Genomic DNA, 16719 nt, shown 5'->3' with positions numbered 1-16719 from the left:
CTGCTTTATACTAGAACTATAAAAGGGGTTGGGTTTGTGTTGTCGGGGTGGGTGGCAGGTATAGTTAGAAATAACTACCTTGAAGAAACTGCCTTTACGCAATTAAGCAACGTCTTAGATGTAACTCTTTTGAGTACAAACACGTTTCCATCTGTTTCAGATAAAGTTACATTGTTTCATAGTTTGCCATTGTGAGATTTGACCTCTTGATCTTGGGGTTACAAACCCAGTACCATAACCACTTGGCTATTTAGGCCAAGCCTAAAGTCTTAGATGTAGTGATGGTGTTTTGTTTTGTATCTTGTTGACACTAATAATGCTGGCACCTGAAATTATTTGTGTGTTTTTTTTTTGTAATATTATGGGTCACACAATTGTATGACTGAGATCAACCAATCATTCCTCAGGAGTTCAAGGATGCCATGATTGTTCACTTGTACAAAGGGAAAGGGCAAAAAAAAAAAAATCTCTCAAACAACCACAGAGGAATCTTGCTACTTGTAATAGCTGGTAAGGTTCTAGCAATGTTCTACTCAACAGACTGGTAAGCCTATAGCATATGTACTGTCAGAAAGTCAAAGTGGGTTCAGGAAAGGCAGAGGCACTTGCAACATGATCTTCAGCCCTTGGCAAATAGAAGAGAAATGTTGTGAAAATGGATGGGACATGACTGTGCCTTTGACCTGATGAAGGCCTTTGACACAGTAAATAGAGCGGCCTTGTTGAACGTCTTAGACAAACTTGGATCTTCTGACAGAGCTGTAAATCTGATGCATCATTTTCATGATGGAATGATGGTCAGACTCACTGATTGTGGGAAATATACTGACTCCTTTGATGTAACTAGTAGTGTGAAAGCAGGGGTGTGTGTGGCCCCTGTGCTCTTAAGTATATTCTTTGCTGCCCTGCTTTCTAGAGCTTTTGATGGAAATGGTGATGAAATATACATCCAATTCAGAACAGATGGCAATCTCTTGAACTTGAGATGACTAAAATCCTCAACTAATCTATCAGAGATGATACGGGAATTACTGTTTGCTGATGACCCTGCCTCTGTCTATGGCCTTCAAAGGATCATGGACTGTTTTCAATAGTGGCTAATTACTATGGGCTAGCTATCAGTTTAAGGAAGGCAGAAACTCTGCCAACTACCACCACAATCCTGACTATACCCCACCTACTATAACTATCAATGACACAGCCCTGAAGGCTATAGATAACTTCACCCATCTCATAAGCATAAACCCCAGAAATGTCTGCATTGACAGCAAGTTGGCAAATAGAATTGTCCAAGCTCAGTATTTTCCCGTTTATGCTAGGGACTGTGGAGGAATGAAGGTATTGAGCCTGCAACAAAACTTGCATTGTACAAAGCTGTGAGAATATCTACTCTCCTATATGCCTGTGAGACATGGACTACCTACTCCAGACATATATTAAGCAGTTGGGAAGGTTCTACATGAGATGCATTCAGATAGTCATGGGTATCATCAAATGGGAGGACAAAACGCTTAACACTGAGTCACTTCAAAGGTTTGGATTGAAGTGCTCATCAGGAAGTAGATATGAAGTATGTATGACTGACTATAAAATCCCTAAGGCAGTCTTGTAGTCACATATTAAACATTTGTCCAACAAATTGGGCACCACCTGCAAGGTAGGCCAAGATTAAGCCTCAAGGACTCCTTGAAGGCGAACCTTGGGAAATGTGGCATGTCTACCACAGACTGACTGACTGAAAATGAACAAGAAAGAACTACCAAGGAAGCAATCTCAGCTAGTGGTTTAGTTCCTTCTTTGAACTGCAAAAATACAGGCAGTAAAGGATAAAAGGCAGGCTAGAAATCTGGGTAGTCCCAACAAAATAAGACAATTCATCTTGCCTGCACTGTGGAAAGCCATGCAGGTCTGCAATCAGGCTCCACAGCCACATCGGAACACAATAGATGATGTGCACAAGAAAACGCCATCTTCGATAATGAAGGGAAACTGGCCATCTAATAGGTCAGCAGAAAAGATATAAATCCTATTTCAAGTAGTGTTTACTTCTTTCTGCATTTTTTTCCAAAGCACCAGAATTTTGACTCCATAGCCAAAGTAAGTTAATGTTAATATTTTTGGAGATTGTTACTTTCAGATTATTGGTAACAGGGTTATAGCAGTATTGAGAAAAAATGCATACATTTATGCATTTTTATTTGTGCTGCCTTTCTCTGGAATAGTTGCAGTTTTGGCTGGGATATCAGTTTTGCAGACAGTGACCAGAGCCACTGTTTTATGATTGGGTTAAATTCTGTTTTTATTACATGAGATTATAAGATTTTAACAGCTAGGGATTCAGTCTGGGTCCCAGTCTTGACTTAATTTGGCCCATATGATTTATGAACAAGTTGAATCCAGTCTTTATTACATGGAATTACAGTGTTTTCTGGGATTTTTGAGTGTGTTTTGGAGATACGTTTCCATAATTCCATCAGATTATTGAAATGAGCCCTTTTTGGTTTATGGTAATTGAATGCCGGATTACATTTTTATTACAGAATGATTTGGAGGATATTTACCGATTAGGGAATTGCATTCTGCAGTACAGCCTTTTTCCTTAGGAAAGGCAGTTGAGCACACTGGCAGTTCCTATTGATTTAGGAAAGTAGTGGCCTTATTCAGAGGACAGTCAAAAGCTTTTTCCTTCTCTCGCTCCCCCGCCCGCCCCCCTCCAAAATCTTCTTCGATCCAGTTGCCTTGTTTGCACTGTTTTTAATCCAGTTTAACAGGAATTTAGCCCATCAGTGTTTTTGTCTTGGAATTTCTAATAAAAGCAATTTTCAACTGTAATTTAAAAAATCAAATTTTGGGCACAAAATTTTGCCAGCATAACTTCAAAAAGGAACTTTACTGTGGGTGAGAAGAAGAAGAATTGATAAATTTTGGAGTAAGTGATAATTTATAGAAGTTAGAGCTTCTATCAATTTTCTGTAGGGAAACTAGTATGATGATTTATCCTTCGAATAAGACAGGTATCACTTGTGGTTTGTACTGGGCTGTTATTCGGATTTCAGGTGAGATTTATGAATGCACTAAACTGAGTAATACAAAGCAATATATGTTCTGTTGTGCCAAAATTAATTTCTATCTCGGGAAAGCACTTTGAATTGTATATTAGGTGTGAAGTACTGGTGATTGCATCTCTTATTGTCATTGGTTATAAAGAGTAGTTTGTTGTGGTGAATTACCCAGGAAGGTATGACAAAACGCTATAACGTAGTAACAGCATTCATTCATTCTTCTTGCATGTTTTCTGTTGTGAATTATAGTCAGAACAAAATCTGTAATTGCAAGTCCTGCGTATTGTCCAGTAGAATTGTCAATGTTCACAGGACCAAGATCTAGGTTGTTTTTATGCCATTGCATTCCTTATAAGGTCAATGGAAGAGGTACATTAAAGATTTGAAGGGCCACTGGGTTTCTGGAAATGCATTTGATCATTTTTGTTTAGGGAGCAAGAGGAACCGGATGAGTTGTGCATCATTTCCTTCACGAGGCTACACACAAGGGTCATGATGCTGGATATTATGTGATTTGCATCAGTACATAATTTATTTGTGACTGAATATGTGAAGCACTTTTTCATTTGATGAAACTTGTAATGAAAAAGAGTCGGGCCAAAGCAATTACAGTGAGAGTCAAACTATGTTCTTCAAATGTTTAAGTTAGGATAAGGGACACTGTACTCTTATGTGAAAAAGTTGAAATAGTTAGACAGGAGTTACCTTGCACAGAAATATTTATTTTCCTTTTTCCCCTACAGGAACGCAGTCAAGTTGAATCTTGCAAAGTCTTCAACTTGCCTGGTCTCCTGCACATTTTAATGAATTACTAAACTTGATTTAGAACACAGACACCTCCAGGCTGTTCATTTGATTTTTTTTTTCTTTTCAGACCAAATGTAGTAGACTAGGCAATAGATCTTTTGAATTGTATTCCTTGCTGTGAAGAAATTCTAGTGATTACAGAAAAGAGCTGTATTTTATCTGTGGGGTGAATGTAGAACCCCATCTGTGCAGTTCCTATTGACTGCATGCTATTCACAGGCTGCCAACAGATGTGGATATTTTGGCCCTTTCTTTTTCTGTACAAAAGAAAATGGCTGCCAGGAGCTCAGTGAAGTATTGCATTTGATCAGAACATCTAATGTCAGTTTGATGCTTACGGTACAGATTTAAAGGAAGTAAATGCTGAGTGGATACATACGTCAGACTGAGGTATGAGAATTTTTATACTCCTAACTGGTAATCATGATGAAAATCAAGGCTGGCTGGGGACACATGAATTTCGACTGTTGTTGGTGATGCGGGCAGTTAATCAGCCATAGTTACTTCATCTTCGTGTAATAAGTTACTCAGATAATTTATTTCCTGCACCTTTTTTAATATGAATTATTTAAATATGATGAGTGAGAAAACAAGGAAGTATGAATATATGGATGTTCAGTTCCTTGATTTTTGTAGGTTGCAAACATCTAAATATCTCAATCTATATGAATATTTCATGAAAATGCTGCAGTTTCAGAGCTATAGTATATAAAGCCTTTTTGAGTTTGTAAATAGCTAGGCAAACTAACTTGAATAGAGTATTAAATATTCCAAGTTTGATGCAACATGAAACAGTTTTATGTCGTAATTTAATAATCACTTATACCGAAGATATGTTTGAACACATTACAATACCTGTGAAGGTAAAGGGGGGAGTTGTACCAATTGTTTCTATGTACTTTAAATAGGAGGGAGAGAATTTAAGTTCATTTTTTTCATGAAAAAAAATAAAGTATTGACACATGATCATTATCATGTGTAATTCACTACTTGATACATTTAAAATTGTTGTGGTGGTGCAATGTCAACTGTTGTGGAAAACAGCTTTGCAAAAACAATGCAATTTTTAAAAAAACTTACAGAAAAAACCTTGCTTACAGGGCATTTGGTAATTCTGCTAAACTGTTGTTAGTAGGTACTGTACAGAAAATAACATAGCTGTAGATTTGTGGAGCCAAATTTAGATCTTCAGTTAATGTTCCACAAAGTGTACAACATTTAATTCATAAAATTGCAGCACCAGTTTTGGTTTTCCTTTATTAACTTTAGCTTATGATGCAACATGTTTGTCAAACTTTTTTATAATTTGCTGTAACACAAATCAAAATATTTGCCCATTCTCATTGATTTTTGGCTTGCACCTTCTTTGGATCAGCATGCAGAGGAGGTTAAAACCTTGGACAAAATCTTCATTTCAAACATATCATTACAAACTGCTATCTTCTTTATCACATCTCAAACTATTTTCAAAGTTGATACTAGGATAATTGCACTAACATTGCACATGAAAACATTCACTGTTCTTTAGAAGTAAGTTTAGTTACACTGTAGCTGATAAATTTACCAGTGTTTCTAATATTGATGTGCCTAAATTATTGTCCGTTGGCCAAATGCTGCTTGTTAGCTATAGCAATCTGGCCTTTGAACGTGAGGCAACTTGCTTTCTATTAATGCTTAAATTTCTTACTGGCTTGTCTTGTTTGAATCTCAAGGAGGTGGTGATTTGGAAAGGGCTTTCTGCAGGTTTTTAACTCACCTCATCAGTGAATAAATCCAAAGTCTGAACACAGGTTCGTTAGATGGCAGCTTGACGTATAAAAGTTAATTTAAACTTTCTTATGGCCCACAGTATTCCAAGGAATGCACTTTTTGTTCATGAAGATAAAAAGTTTGGACTTTCTTTTTAATGTAGGAGTGTGTCTAGCTTTTCCATTGTGGATCATTGTTAGAGGGAAAGCATATGAGCAAATGCCCAGGATCCCCAGTTCCTATGTATAAAAAAAACAGGAAATTCTTTAAATATTCAGTAGGCCTGGCAGCATCTGTAACAAGAGAAAGAGTTAATGTTTCAGGTTTATGACCTATCGTCAAAGTTTTTAAGTTTTGAGCAAATGAAAGGAGGGTGGGAAGAACAACGAAAGGGAAAATCTGTGTGGTAATGGAACAAGTGAAGCCACAAAAGGTGTGTCCAGAGGAGGTGTGAATGGTAGGATTCTGAATATCTGCCATGTGAAAGCAAAGGAACTAAAAGGGAAACATGAGAAAACAAAACAAAATAGGGTCACAGGTTGCAATCTACAAGTATTGAACTCAGTGTTAAGTCCAGAATGTTGTAAAGTTCCCAGTTGAAAGATGAGGTGCTGTTCCTCGAGCTTCATTGGAATACTGTAGCAGGCCAAAAACAGAGTCCAGAGTCCGAGCAGGGTGGAGAACTAAGGTGACGACGGGTGAACGGAAGCAGAGGGTCACTCTTGCACCCTGAACAGAGGTATTCTGCATGGTGGTCACCCAGTCTTCATTTGCTCTCCCTATGGTAGAGGAGACTACATTGTGAGCAGTGAATATAAGATACTACATATAATATGATATACTACATACGGAGACTGGATGATGACTTTGTGAAACACTTGTATTCAGTGTGCCATTTTGGGCATGTAATTAGAGAAAAGGTAATAAAGGCATTTAGAAAGTAGGATGGAAATTCGCCAGAAGAGTACTGAAATGTAAGATTTGAAATACTGGTATTATATCTGCTGGAGCAGAGAAGATAGTGCAGCAGAAAAATATATGAAGCTATGAGGAAAGAGAAGTTTAGATTAGATTTGGAATGTTCCAGTCACGAGCTGGCATAAAGCTGATAAGTCCTGTGTTCTCTGGTTCTATTCTGATCACTTGAATTTAATAACTGTTGAATCAGCCATAATGTGGCAGATGTTCCTTGATGTGTACCAATGATGTATTATGCATTTGGGTTAGGAAACTCCAGGCATACTTTTAGCATCTTAGGGAAATAACTCATCAATTATTTTAGATTCAAACAGTGAAGTGGATGTAGTTAAAATTAATAAGACATTGGGTTCTGTATGACAATTGAGTGCAAAATGAAGAATACTGTCTTTGGGATTTATAAAGCTCTAGCAGATCCATGTTTGGAGTGTTATGCAGTTTTTAGGCCTCAAACCTCAAAAGATAAACAGGCATCAGACAAATTGGGATGTTGATGGAGTTAAATATAAGTTGTAATGATTTTCTTTGAATCTCTGTTTTAAGGACATGTACCAAGAGTTTTCCTCCTAATTAATTTGGAGGAAAATTTGCTTAAGTGTAATTAAACCTTTTAAAATGGTCGAAAGGATTAGACATGTTTGGATTATAGAATGATTGCAGCACAGATGAGGCCATTTGGCTAGCCATGTTTGTACTGGTTCTCTAGCAACTAAGCAAGTCCCATTCCTGTCTTTTCACTGCAGCCCAACAACTTATTTCTGTTAAAGGAAATAGTCAATTCCTTCCTGAAAACCATAATCGAACCTGCCTTGCCACAGTCAGGCAGTGCATTCCAGATCCTAAACACTTGCTGTGCTTTTTTTAAAAAAAAATTTCCAAATGTGGCTGTTGCTTTTCTTGCCAGTCACTTTAAATCAGTGCCCTCTGGTTCATGATTAACCCATCAAGAAACAGTTTCTCCCTGTCTACTCTATCCAGACTCCTCATAATTTTGAGCATCTCTATCAATCTTCTCTCAAGCTTCTCTTTAAGGAGAAGAATCCTGGTTTCACCAATCCTTCTAAATAACTGAATTCCCTCCTGAACCATTTTTGTAAATCTTTTCTGCACCTTTTCTAAAACCTTCACATACTTCCAGAAGTGTGGTGTCCAGTATTGGAAGCAGTGCCCTAGTTGACACCATAACATTTGGACACTCTGCCTCTATTTATAAAGCCTAGGATCCTGCATAAGCCTTACTACTTTTCATACTACCCTACCACCACAAGTGATTAGAACACAAATAACCCCATGTCCCTCTGCTCCTGCACCCCTTTTAGAATTATATAATTTATTTTAGATTGCCTCTCCTCATTCTTACAACCAAAATATGTCATTTCATAATTCTGCTTTAAATTTCATCTGCCACATGTCCACCCATTCCACCAGCCTGTCTATGTCCTCTTGAAGTCTAGCACTAGTCATCCCACAGTTCACAATATTTCCAATTTTTCATTGAAATGGAAAGTATGGGAGGACCAGAGGGAATACCTAAAATCCATGGGTTGGATAGTGGGAACTTTTTTGTTCCAAAATGCTGTTGTCTTCTAAAATAGGTTGCATGTTACAGCAAAGAACCAATACAGTTCTTTTAAAGGAGAATTTGATAACCAAATTTGATCCCTCAGAACAGTTTTATGTGCTGCTGTGGTCCCCTGGAGCCATGCTTAACTGATTTAAGGAGGCAGTCAAGTTATTGATTCACAGTTCTTTCACTGCTGCTGGTTCAAAACCTGGAAGCCCCTTCCTAACAGCACCGTGGACTGCTGTGGTTCAAGATGGCAGCACACCACCACCTCAATTGCAATTAAGGATGGGTAATAAATGCTGGCCTAGCCAGTGATGCCCACATCCCATGAATGAATTATTTTAAAAAAGGTTCTAGCCTTTATGAAGGTCATTTTGTTCTTCTTGCTTGCACTGGCTCCTTGACAGAATTGTGTTTTCACTTATTCACCTTCACTTTTAAAAGCTAATGGATTCCGCTTCCAAAACTTTGCGACGAGTTCCAATATTCTGCGCCTTATATAATTTCTTCTTGCCTCTCCTTTTGAGGGGAATTTTGAAAATTTTCTTTAATGGGCTGCAGATTCTTTTGTTTTTTTGCATAATTAGGAGTTAGTTAATGGGTTAGTTGGGGGTTGTGATGATAATGGAGATCTAGCTGAAAGAAGGGCAGGACTGGGTACTAAATATTCCTGAATTCAAGGTGTTCAGGAAAGATAAGAATGGAAAGAAAGGAGGGGGGAGGTAATATTGATCAAGGATAACATTACAGTGCTGGAAAGAGTATTTCCCAGTGGGACAGAATCTATTTGGCTAGAGCTAAGAAACAATTAAGGTACCATTACATTCACTCAGTGTATACTTTATAGCCTACCAACTAGTGGGAAAGATGTAGAGGAGCAAATTTGCAAGGAAATCACAGAACTGCCAGAACTATAGATGAGCCATTAAGAAGGATTTTTTTTATCCTAATATCAGCTGGAATAGTAATAACATAAAGAGAGGGGCAAGAATTTCTAGAATGTGTTTAGGAGAATTTTCTATATCAGTAAATTTTGAGTCCAATGAGAAAGGAGGCATTGCTGGATTTGGTTCCTGGGAATGAAGTTGGCCAAGTGAATCAAATGTCAGTAGGAGAACGCTTGGGGACAGTAATCATTGTACTGTATCATAAGGTTTAGGTTGGCTCTTGAATGGGGCAAGGAGTAATGCAGAGTAAGAATAAATAACTGAGGAAGGGCAAACTTCAATGGAGTAAGAATGGATCTGGCCCAGTTAAATTGGAATCAAGGATTAACAGGCGAAACTGTAAGTAAACAAAGGGCTGCCTTTTAAAGAGGAGATGGTTCAGGTATATTATCATGGGGAAGGGTAGGGCAAACAAATCCAGAGCTGCTTGGATGGTGAAAGACATGGAGAGTAAGATGAAGATGAAAAAGGGTGCATATGGCAAATGTCAGGTGGATAATACAAGTGAGAATCTATAGAAAGTTCAGAGGGACATTGAAAAAACAAGCAGAAAGGGTATGAGAAGAGACTGCTAACAAAAGGGAATCCAAAAGCCTTCTACAGACAGACAAATAGTAAAAGTAATAGTAAGTAGGGCCAATTTTGGACCCAAAGGGGGATTTATGCATGGATGTGAGGGTGTGCTAAGGTATTAAATGAACACTTTGCAACTGTCTTTACCAAGGAAGCAGATGCTGCCGAAGTCATGGTGAAAGAGGAGGTAATTGAGACACTTGATAGATTTAAAATTGCAAAGGAGGATATTAGGCAGGCTGTACTTAAAGTTGAAGTCACTAGGACTGGATGAAATGCATATGAAATGAAACGATACTGAGAGAAATGAGGATGCAAATTATGAAGGCATAGACCATAATCTTCCAATCCTCCTTGGGTACAGGGGTGGTACCAGAGGACTGGAGAATTACAGATGTTGCACCCTTTTTCAAAAAAAGGTGCAAGGGTAAGCCCAGCACTAAGACCAATCAGTTTTAACTCTGTGTTGGGGAAGCTTTTAGAAATGATAATTCGGGACAAAATTAAAAGCCATTTGGGCAAATGGGGGTTAATTAAGGAAAGCCAGCACAGATTCGTTCAGGGCAAGTTGTGTTTAACTTACTTGCTTGAGTCTTTTGAGGTAAGAGGGTAGATGATAATGCTACTGGTGTGATGTACATGGACTTGCAAGGGACATTTGATACAGTGTCACACAACAGACTCATGACCAAAGCTATAGCTCATGGAATAAAGGTGACAGTAGCAATATGGATACAAAATTCATTAAGTGGCAGGAAGTAATATTGATAAAATTTTTTTGGCCTGGAGGAAGGTTCCCATTGGGGTTCCCCAGTGTTAGGAAAAAGGGTGTAAAAAATACAGATAAAAACAAAAATCTGCGGATGCTGGAAATCCAAAACACAAACAAATACCTGGAAAAACTCAGGTCTGGCAGCATCGGCGGAGAAGAACAAAGTTGATGTTTCGAGTCCTCTTAACCCTTCAACAGAACTAAGTAAAAATAGGAGAGGGGTGAAATATAAGATTCAAAAGGGTGTAGCCAGGTTAGTGGAATGGGTTGACGTGATAGATGGAATTTAATGCTGAGAAGTGTGAAGAGATTAATTTTGGTAGGAAGAACTGGGAGAAGTTCTAAAAAGGACGCAGGAGCAGAGGAACTTGTGGGTATATGTGCGCAAATCATTGAAGGTGGTAGGGTGGGTTGAGAGTGCAATTTAAAAAAGCACATAACATCCTGGGCTTTATAAATAGGGGAATAGAGTACAAAAGTAAGAAAGTCCTGATAAACCTGTGTAAACACTAGTTCAGCCTTAACTTGAGTCCTGCCCTGGATAACACACCTCAGGAAGGATATGAAGGGCATGAGAGAGTGTGCAGAAAAGATCCACAAAAATATTTCCAGGGTTGTGGAGCTTCAGTTACCTAGAAATATTGGAGAAGTTGGAACTGTCTTTCTATAGAAAAGAGAAGTTTGAGAGATTTGTTAGAGATATTCAAAATCATGAAGGGTCTGGTCCGAGTAGATTGGGAGAAACTGTTCCCATTGGTGGATGGATCAGGGACCACGGGACACCGATTTAGAGTTATTGGCAAAAGAAGCAGTGGCAACATGAGAACTTTTTCATGCATTGAGTGGTTAGGATCTGAAATGCACTGCCTGAGAATGTGTTGGGAAAGATTCAGTTGTGGTTTTCAAAAAGAATTAATATCTGAAGAGAGAAAACTTGCAAGACTGAGGAAAAGGTGACAGTGGCACTAGGTGAATTGCTCTTGCAGAGGGCCAGCACAGACTGGCTGAATGGCAGCCTCCTGTGCTGTAACCATTCTCTGATTCTAGCTGGTGATTTGAGGTTGCAGCACTCTTTGGATAGTATAGGCTTGATCTTTTTCTGGTTCCCTATTCGTATGTTTGTACTTGTCACATCTCTGGCTGAAGGAACAGCACTCAAATCACAGATTTAGCTGCTGGTATCACAATTTAATCCACCATGTTGGCGAATTTGTGACCATGTACTAAATGACTTTGGTTGACCTTCATCTGTACAACCCAAGTATCGCATTTGGTCATCAGTGTGACATCCCTTCTTTACCACGTTGAAAGCATGTCACCTTTTTTTTGTCTGTGCTTTTCTTCATCTGAACTTGTCATTATCCTACATGTCAACTTTCTAAACAATGACATGAATTCTCAAAACCTAACAACATTTAAATCAAACTTCCTTCATTCCCACATTACAAATTTGATCATGTCAGATTTTCCTTCTTCACTTTCTGCTTGGTTTATGTAGCTTAGATTCCATTCCTTCTAAACATTCTGCAATAAATTTTGTGAACAAGCTTATCAAATAATTTTCCTAACTCAGTAAGTGAATTTCTTCAATTATGAATGTCAGGTAAGTCCAGTGCTTCATAGTCCAATATAGTTTCTTTTGTTCGGTGTTTCACTTCCTGGAATTGTAATTTCTGGTTCTTCAACTAACGTAAACTGAACTTCTGACTTCCCTTTCACTAGTTAACTGTGGCTTCCATTGTGATAATCATCGGTATGTAATTCAATGATCCACTCCAATTGCTTTCCAGTGTTCTTGCAGACATCACAAATAGGAACTTCAATATCACAAGAGCAGCATTTGGTGTGCACCATTTTTGTTTTGAACATAATCGCAACATATTACTTCACACCTAGTCACATGCTTTGTATCAAGATTTGCTGTTTTTCAACTTAAAATGAGATTGTCGAAAGCAACAATTTGTGATTTAAGCTGATTTCTAATTTCATGTTCTATTGCTAAATGGCACAAAATCTTATTGCTTTGGTGGTCTCCCCTCACGCTGTGGTCTGCCTGCTGTCTCGAACTCTGGTCATCACGCCAGGGTTAGGAAGTGTTGTTCCTCTAGAACTAATGTTTTTCCCTCTGGGTAACAAGCTGTCCACTTTGCTTCAGCCCCTACGTCTGGTTCTTCTGTGTCTTTATCACCATGATAATTTTTGACACATGAAGAATTTCTGTCATACGGTACTCCTTCTGCCGACTGCACAGTCACATTGTTTCCCTTCTTGACAAAGCCAGAGTACAGCTTGGGGTAAAATGGTGTATCTATCTTACGCTGTCCTATTTCAGCAGTACTTCATCACCTGGCATCACATTGGACTGTCTAGTTTGACTAGCTCCCCTTCTGTGTTCTGCATAAAACTTTGCAGCACCCTTTTTCCGAGCAGCATGATCAACACTGATGCTCTGGTATTTTGATGTGTATTTTGCATTCAAATAGCTCTTTCCCACCGTAGTGTTTGGAGTTGCTCTGTATGTGACCACATATGACAGCAACACCACCTCCCAATCTTTTCCCTCCCTTTGAGAAACGGATGAGGATTGGCTTTGTCATTTCACTTCCTCATTTGCCTGTGGCCATTTAGGGGTTACTCTGTGATGGTGATTGCCTGTGACTTGCATGTAATCTGCAAATGTTTGTGAAATTAATTGTGGCCCATTGTCTGAATACAGCCTGACTGGTAGGCCGTGCCTTGCAGATATTTCAGTCGCTTCAGACACCTGTTTTTTTTTTTCTGCTGTGTAGACCTCATCACAAGATACTCATAGTAACAGCTGTAGTAGCCAATCATCACTAGTAGGGACCCTGCTGCTGGGAGTCAGCCAAAGAAGTCAGCTATTAGATTCCCTCCATGGTCCAGCTGGTAACAGTGTGCTGCGTACTGGCTCTGGTGGATCAGGCTTCCTGACAAGTTGATATCCATGACTTGTTTTCAAAAACTGCTCCACATCTTTTTCCATCTCTGGCCACAGCACTTTGGCTTGTAAGTTTTGCTTCGTACCAATCTGTGACCATCATGAGCTAGTGTCACAAGTCTAGGCCTAAGTTTTTGTGGCACTACAAGTCTGTTGCCTCTGAGCACACTTCACTTCCCAATTGTGCACAGTTCATCATGTATAGCGATGTACATCTTGAAAGAGCAATTCTCCCAATTTCCAGCTTGGATTCTCTGTCTAATGTCATCCAATTCTGGATCTTTGTCTGACCTTCTTTCAGTCTTCTAGTTGTCATTGCTCTGGGTATAGCATGAACTGCCACAAACCACATGAATGCTTCAGCTTCCTTCTTTGTGAGTGTGTGTTTGATCCTCACTCAGTCGTTGCGACAGCGATGTTCATCATTCCAGCAATGTGAACCATCTTGTACAGCTGGAGTTTCAAACCCTATTTTTCGATTCTGGCATGTGGTTTGGGCCTGGGAGAATAAATCATCTCTAATAGCTTATGATCCATCACTAATTCAAACTCGATGTCGAGCAAGTATGCAAGAATCTTTCATTTGCCCATGCCAATCCTAGGGCTTCTTTCTCCATCTGAGAACATCTCCCCTTCACATCTGTCAGATCAGCTCAAATAAGCAATGATTCTTGGGCTTTCAGCATTGCTCCTAATGCAACTGGAGAAGCATTTGCTGTGACTTTCGTTGGTACATTTGGATCATAGTATCCCAGGGTTTGAGAACTTGCCAAGCTGTATTTCGAAGCTTTGAAGGCAGATTTAGGTTCTGATTTACTTTCTAGTCAGTTTTCTCAATGGATCAGCCATTGTAGTGAAGTTTGGGATATAGCTCCCAATAGTCCACAAGTTCCAGAAAACTTCTCACTTTTATGGGAATTTTGTGGTTCACATGCCTCTGCTGTTGCTCCTATCTTGCTTTTGGCTGGATTGATTCTGCTGCTCGTGAGTTTATGCCCCATGAACCTTATCTCTGTCGCACCCAGCAAGCACTTATCTGCATTTACCATAAATCCTACTGACTGTAATCTAGCCAATACTAATCTCAGCCTCTCCATTATGTTCCTCTTTATTGGCTCCATGAATAATGTCATCTGTATTATTCTCTGTTCCTGGGATCCTTGTACCACTTTATGGATTTCGTGTTGGTAAATCACTGGTGCCACGTTGCCAAATAACAATCCCTTGTATCAGTAAAGTCCACAATGAGAATCAAAAATTGAAACCTTGCTTGAATCTGGATGAAGCTCCAGCTAGTGATATCCCTCCTCCAAGTCTAATTTGGAAAATACATTGCTTGTTAACAACTCTTGGATAAACTTCGTCCATAGCGGAAATTGGGTGACGTTCTCTCATTACTGCTTCATTCACGTCGCATGTCAACAGGGTCTGATATCACTATCTGGTTTGGGCATGATGACAACAAGGCTCAGTCGCTGTGTTGGCTCTTCACCTGGCTCTATGATGTCTTGGTCAATCAGTACCTTGATCTTTGTTTGAGAGGGAAAGTTGAGGTAAAAGATGCTCTGCATAAAGGCTGAGCTACAGGCTTCATGTTCTTGTGAATGGTTCATCTTTCTTGGTGATTGTGTAACTTCCCAATTCCTTGAATCACTGGTCCAAACTCCTCTAAGCTTTGCATATGATTTCACAGAATTCATTTTCAATCCAGTGCATAGCATTTCCAAGACTTGGGCAGTTTCTCTGCTCAGAAGAGGCTCACCATCCTGAATCACTCAAAATTCTGCCTCTAGATTCCGATTTCCTGCTCTTGCGTCTGCATTGAAGCACCCAACAGTTTGAAGTGGTGTTTTAGATGTGTAAGGATAGAGCTTTGTGATACATTTTCAAGATAGGCACTTAGACTGTAAGGCATAGTAGCAGAAATTAGGCCATTCGGCCCATCGAGTCTGCTCCACCATTCAATCATGGCTGATAAGTTTCTCAACCCCATTCTCCTGCCTTCTCCCCGTAACCTTTGATCCCCTTACCAATCAAGAACCTATCGATCTCGGTCTTAAATACACTCAATGACCTGGTCTCTACAGCCTTCTGTGGCATTGAATTCCATAGATTCACCACTCTCTGGCTAAAGAAGTTTCTCCTCATCTCTGTTCTAAAAGGTCTTCCCTTTACTCTGAGGCTGTGCCCGCAGGTCCTAGTCTCTCCTACTAATGGAAACATCTTCCCCACGTCCACTCTATCCAGGCCTTTCAGTATTCTGTAAGTTTCAATCAGATCCCCTCCTCATCCTTCTAAACTCCATTGAGTATAGACCCAGAGTCCTCAAGCGTTCCTCCATATATTAAGCCTTTCATTCCTGGGATCATTCTCGTGAACCTCCTCTGGACCCTCTCCAGGGCCAGCACAAACCTTCCTGAGATCCGGGGCCCAGAATTGCTCACAATATTCTAAATGTGGTCTGACCAGAGCCTTATAAAGCCTCAGCAGCACATCCTGCTTTTATATTCTAGTCCTCTTGAAATAAATGCCAACATTGCATTTGCCTTCCTAACTACCGACTCAACCTGCAAGTTAACCTTAAGAGAATCCTGGACTAGGACTCCCAAGTCCCTTTGCACCTCCAGATTTCTGAATCCTCCCCCCATTTAGAAAATAGTCTATGTCTCTATTCTTCCTACCAAAGTGCATGACCTCACACTTCCCATGTTCTATTCCATCTGCCACTTTTTTGCCCATTCTCCTTACCTGTCCAAATCCTTCTGCAGCCTCCCCGCCTCCTCAATACTACCTGTCCCACCTATCTTTGTATCATCTGCAAACTTAGCCAGGATGTCCTCAGTTCCTTCATCTAGATCATTAATGTATAAAGTGAAAAGTTGTGGTCCCAACACTGACCCCTGCAGAACTCCACTAGTCACTGGCTGCCATCCTGAGAAGGACCCCCTTATCCCTACTCTGGCTGTCTGACAGGAGGCAATCTTCTATCCATGCAAGTACCTTGCCTCTAAAACCATGGGCTCTTATCTTACTGAGCAGCCTCCTGTGCGGCACCTTGTCAAAGGCCTTCTGGAAGTCCAAGTAGATAACATCCATTGGCTTTCCTTTGTCTAACCTACTTGTTACCTCCTCAAAGAATTCTAACAGATTTGTCCGGCATGACCTCCCCTTGATGAAACCATGCTGTCTTTGCTCTATTTTACCATGCACTTCCAAGTATTCTGAAATCTCATCCTTAATAATGATTGATTGATTCTCTGTCTTCAGTTCCTCCCACAGTGCTTTGTTGTTAGCATTCAGTATCT

The 16719-nt window shown here is 39.7% G+C and overlaps 1 protein-coding gene across 4 annotated transcripts in view; it reads left to right on the top strand.

The window, feature by feature from the left end:
* Positions 1-16719, top strand: part of daam1a (dishevelled associated activator of morphogenesis 1a) — a 202813-nt gene that overhangs the window by 39189 nt on the left and 146905 nt on the right. The window contains exon 1 of one of the 4 annotated variants that reach the window (XM_041214676.1): positions 4058-4259. The exons of 2 other annotated variants lie outside the window; for them this stretch is intronic. In XM_041214676.1, the coding sequence (XP_041070610.1) occupies positions 4230-4259 (30 nt within the window). In that variant the 5' untranslated portion in view covers positions 4058-4229. Of the gene's footprint in view, positions 1-4057; positions 4260-16719 lie in introns of those variants that run through there. One more of the 4 variants, XM_041214677.1, reaches the window with a different exon arrangement.

Source organism: Carcharodon carcharias, chromosome 20 (genome assembly GCF_017639515.1).
Source record: "Carcharodon carcharias isolate sCarCar2 chromosome 20, sCarCar2.pri, whole genome shotgun sequence".
NCBI classification, from domain to species: Eukaryota; Metazoa; Chordata; class Chondrichthyes; order Lamniformes; family Lamnidae; genus Carcharodon; species Carcharodon carcharias.
The sequence above is the reverse complement of the archived record's forward strand: the minus strand, read 5'-3'. Positions and strand labels throughout refer to the sequence as shown.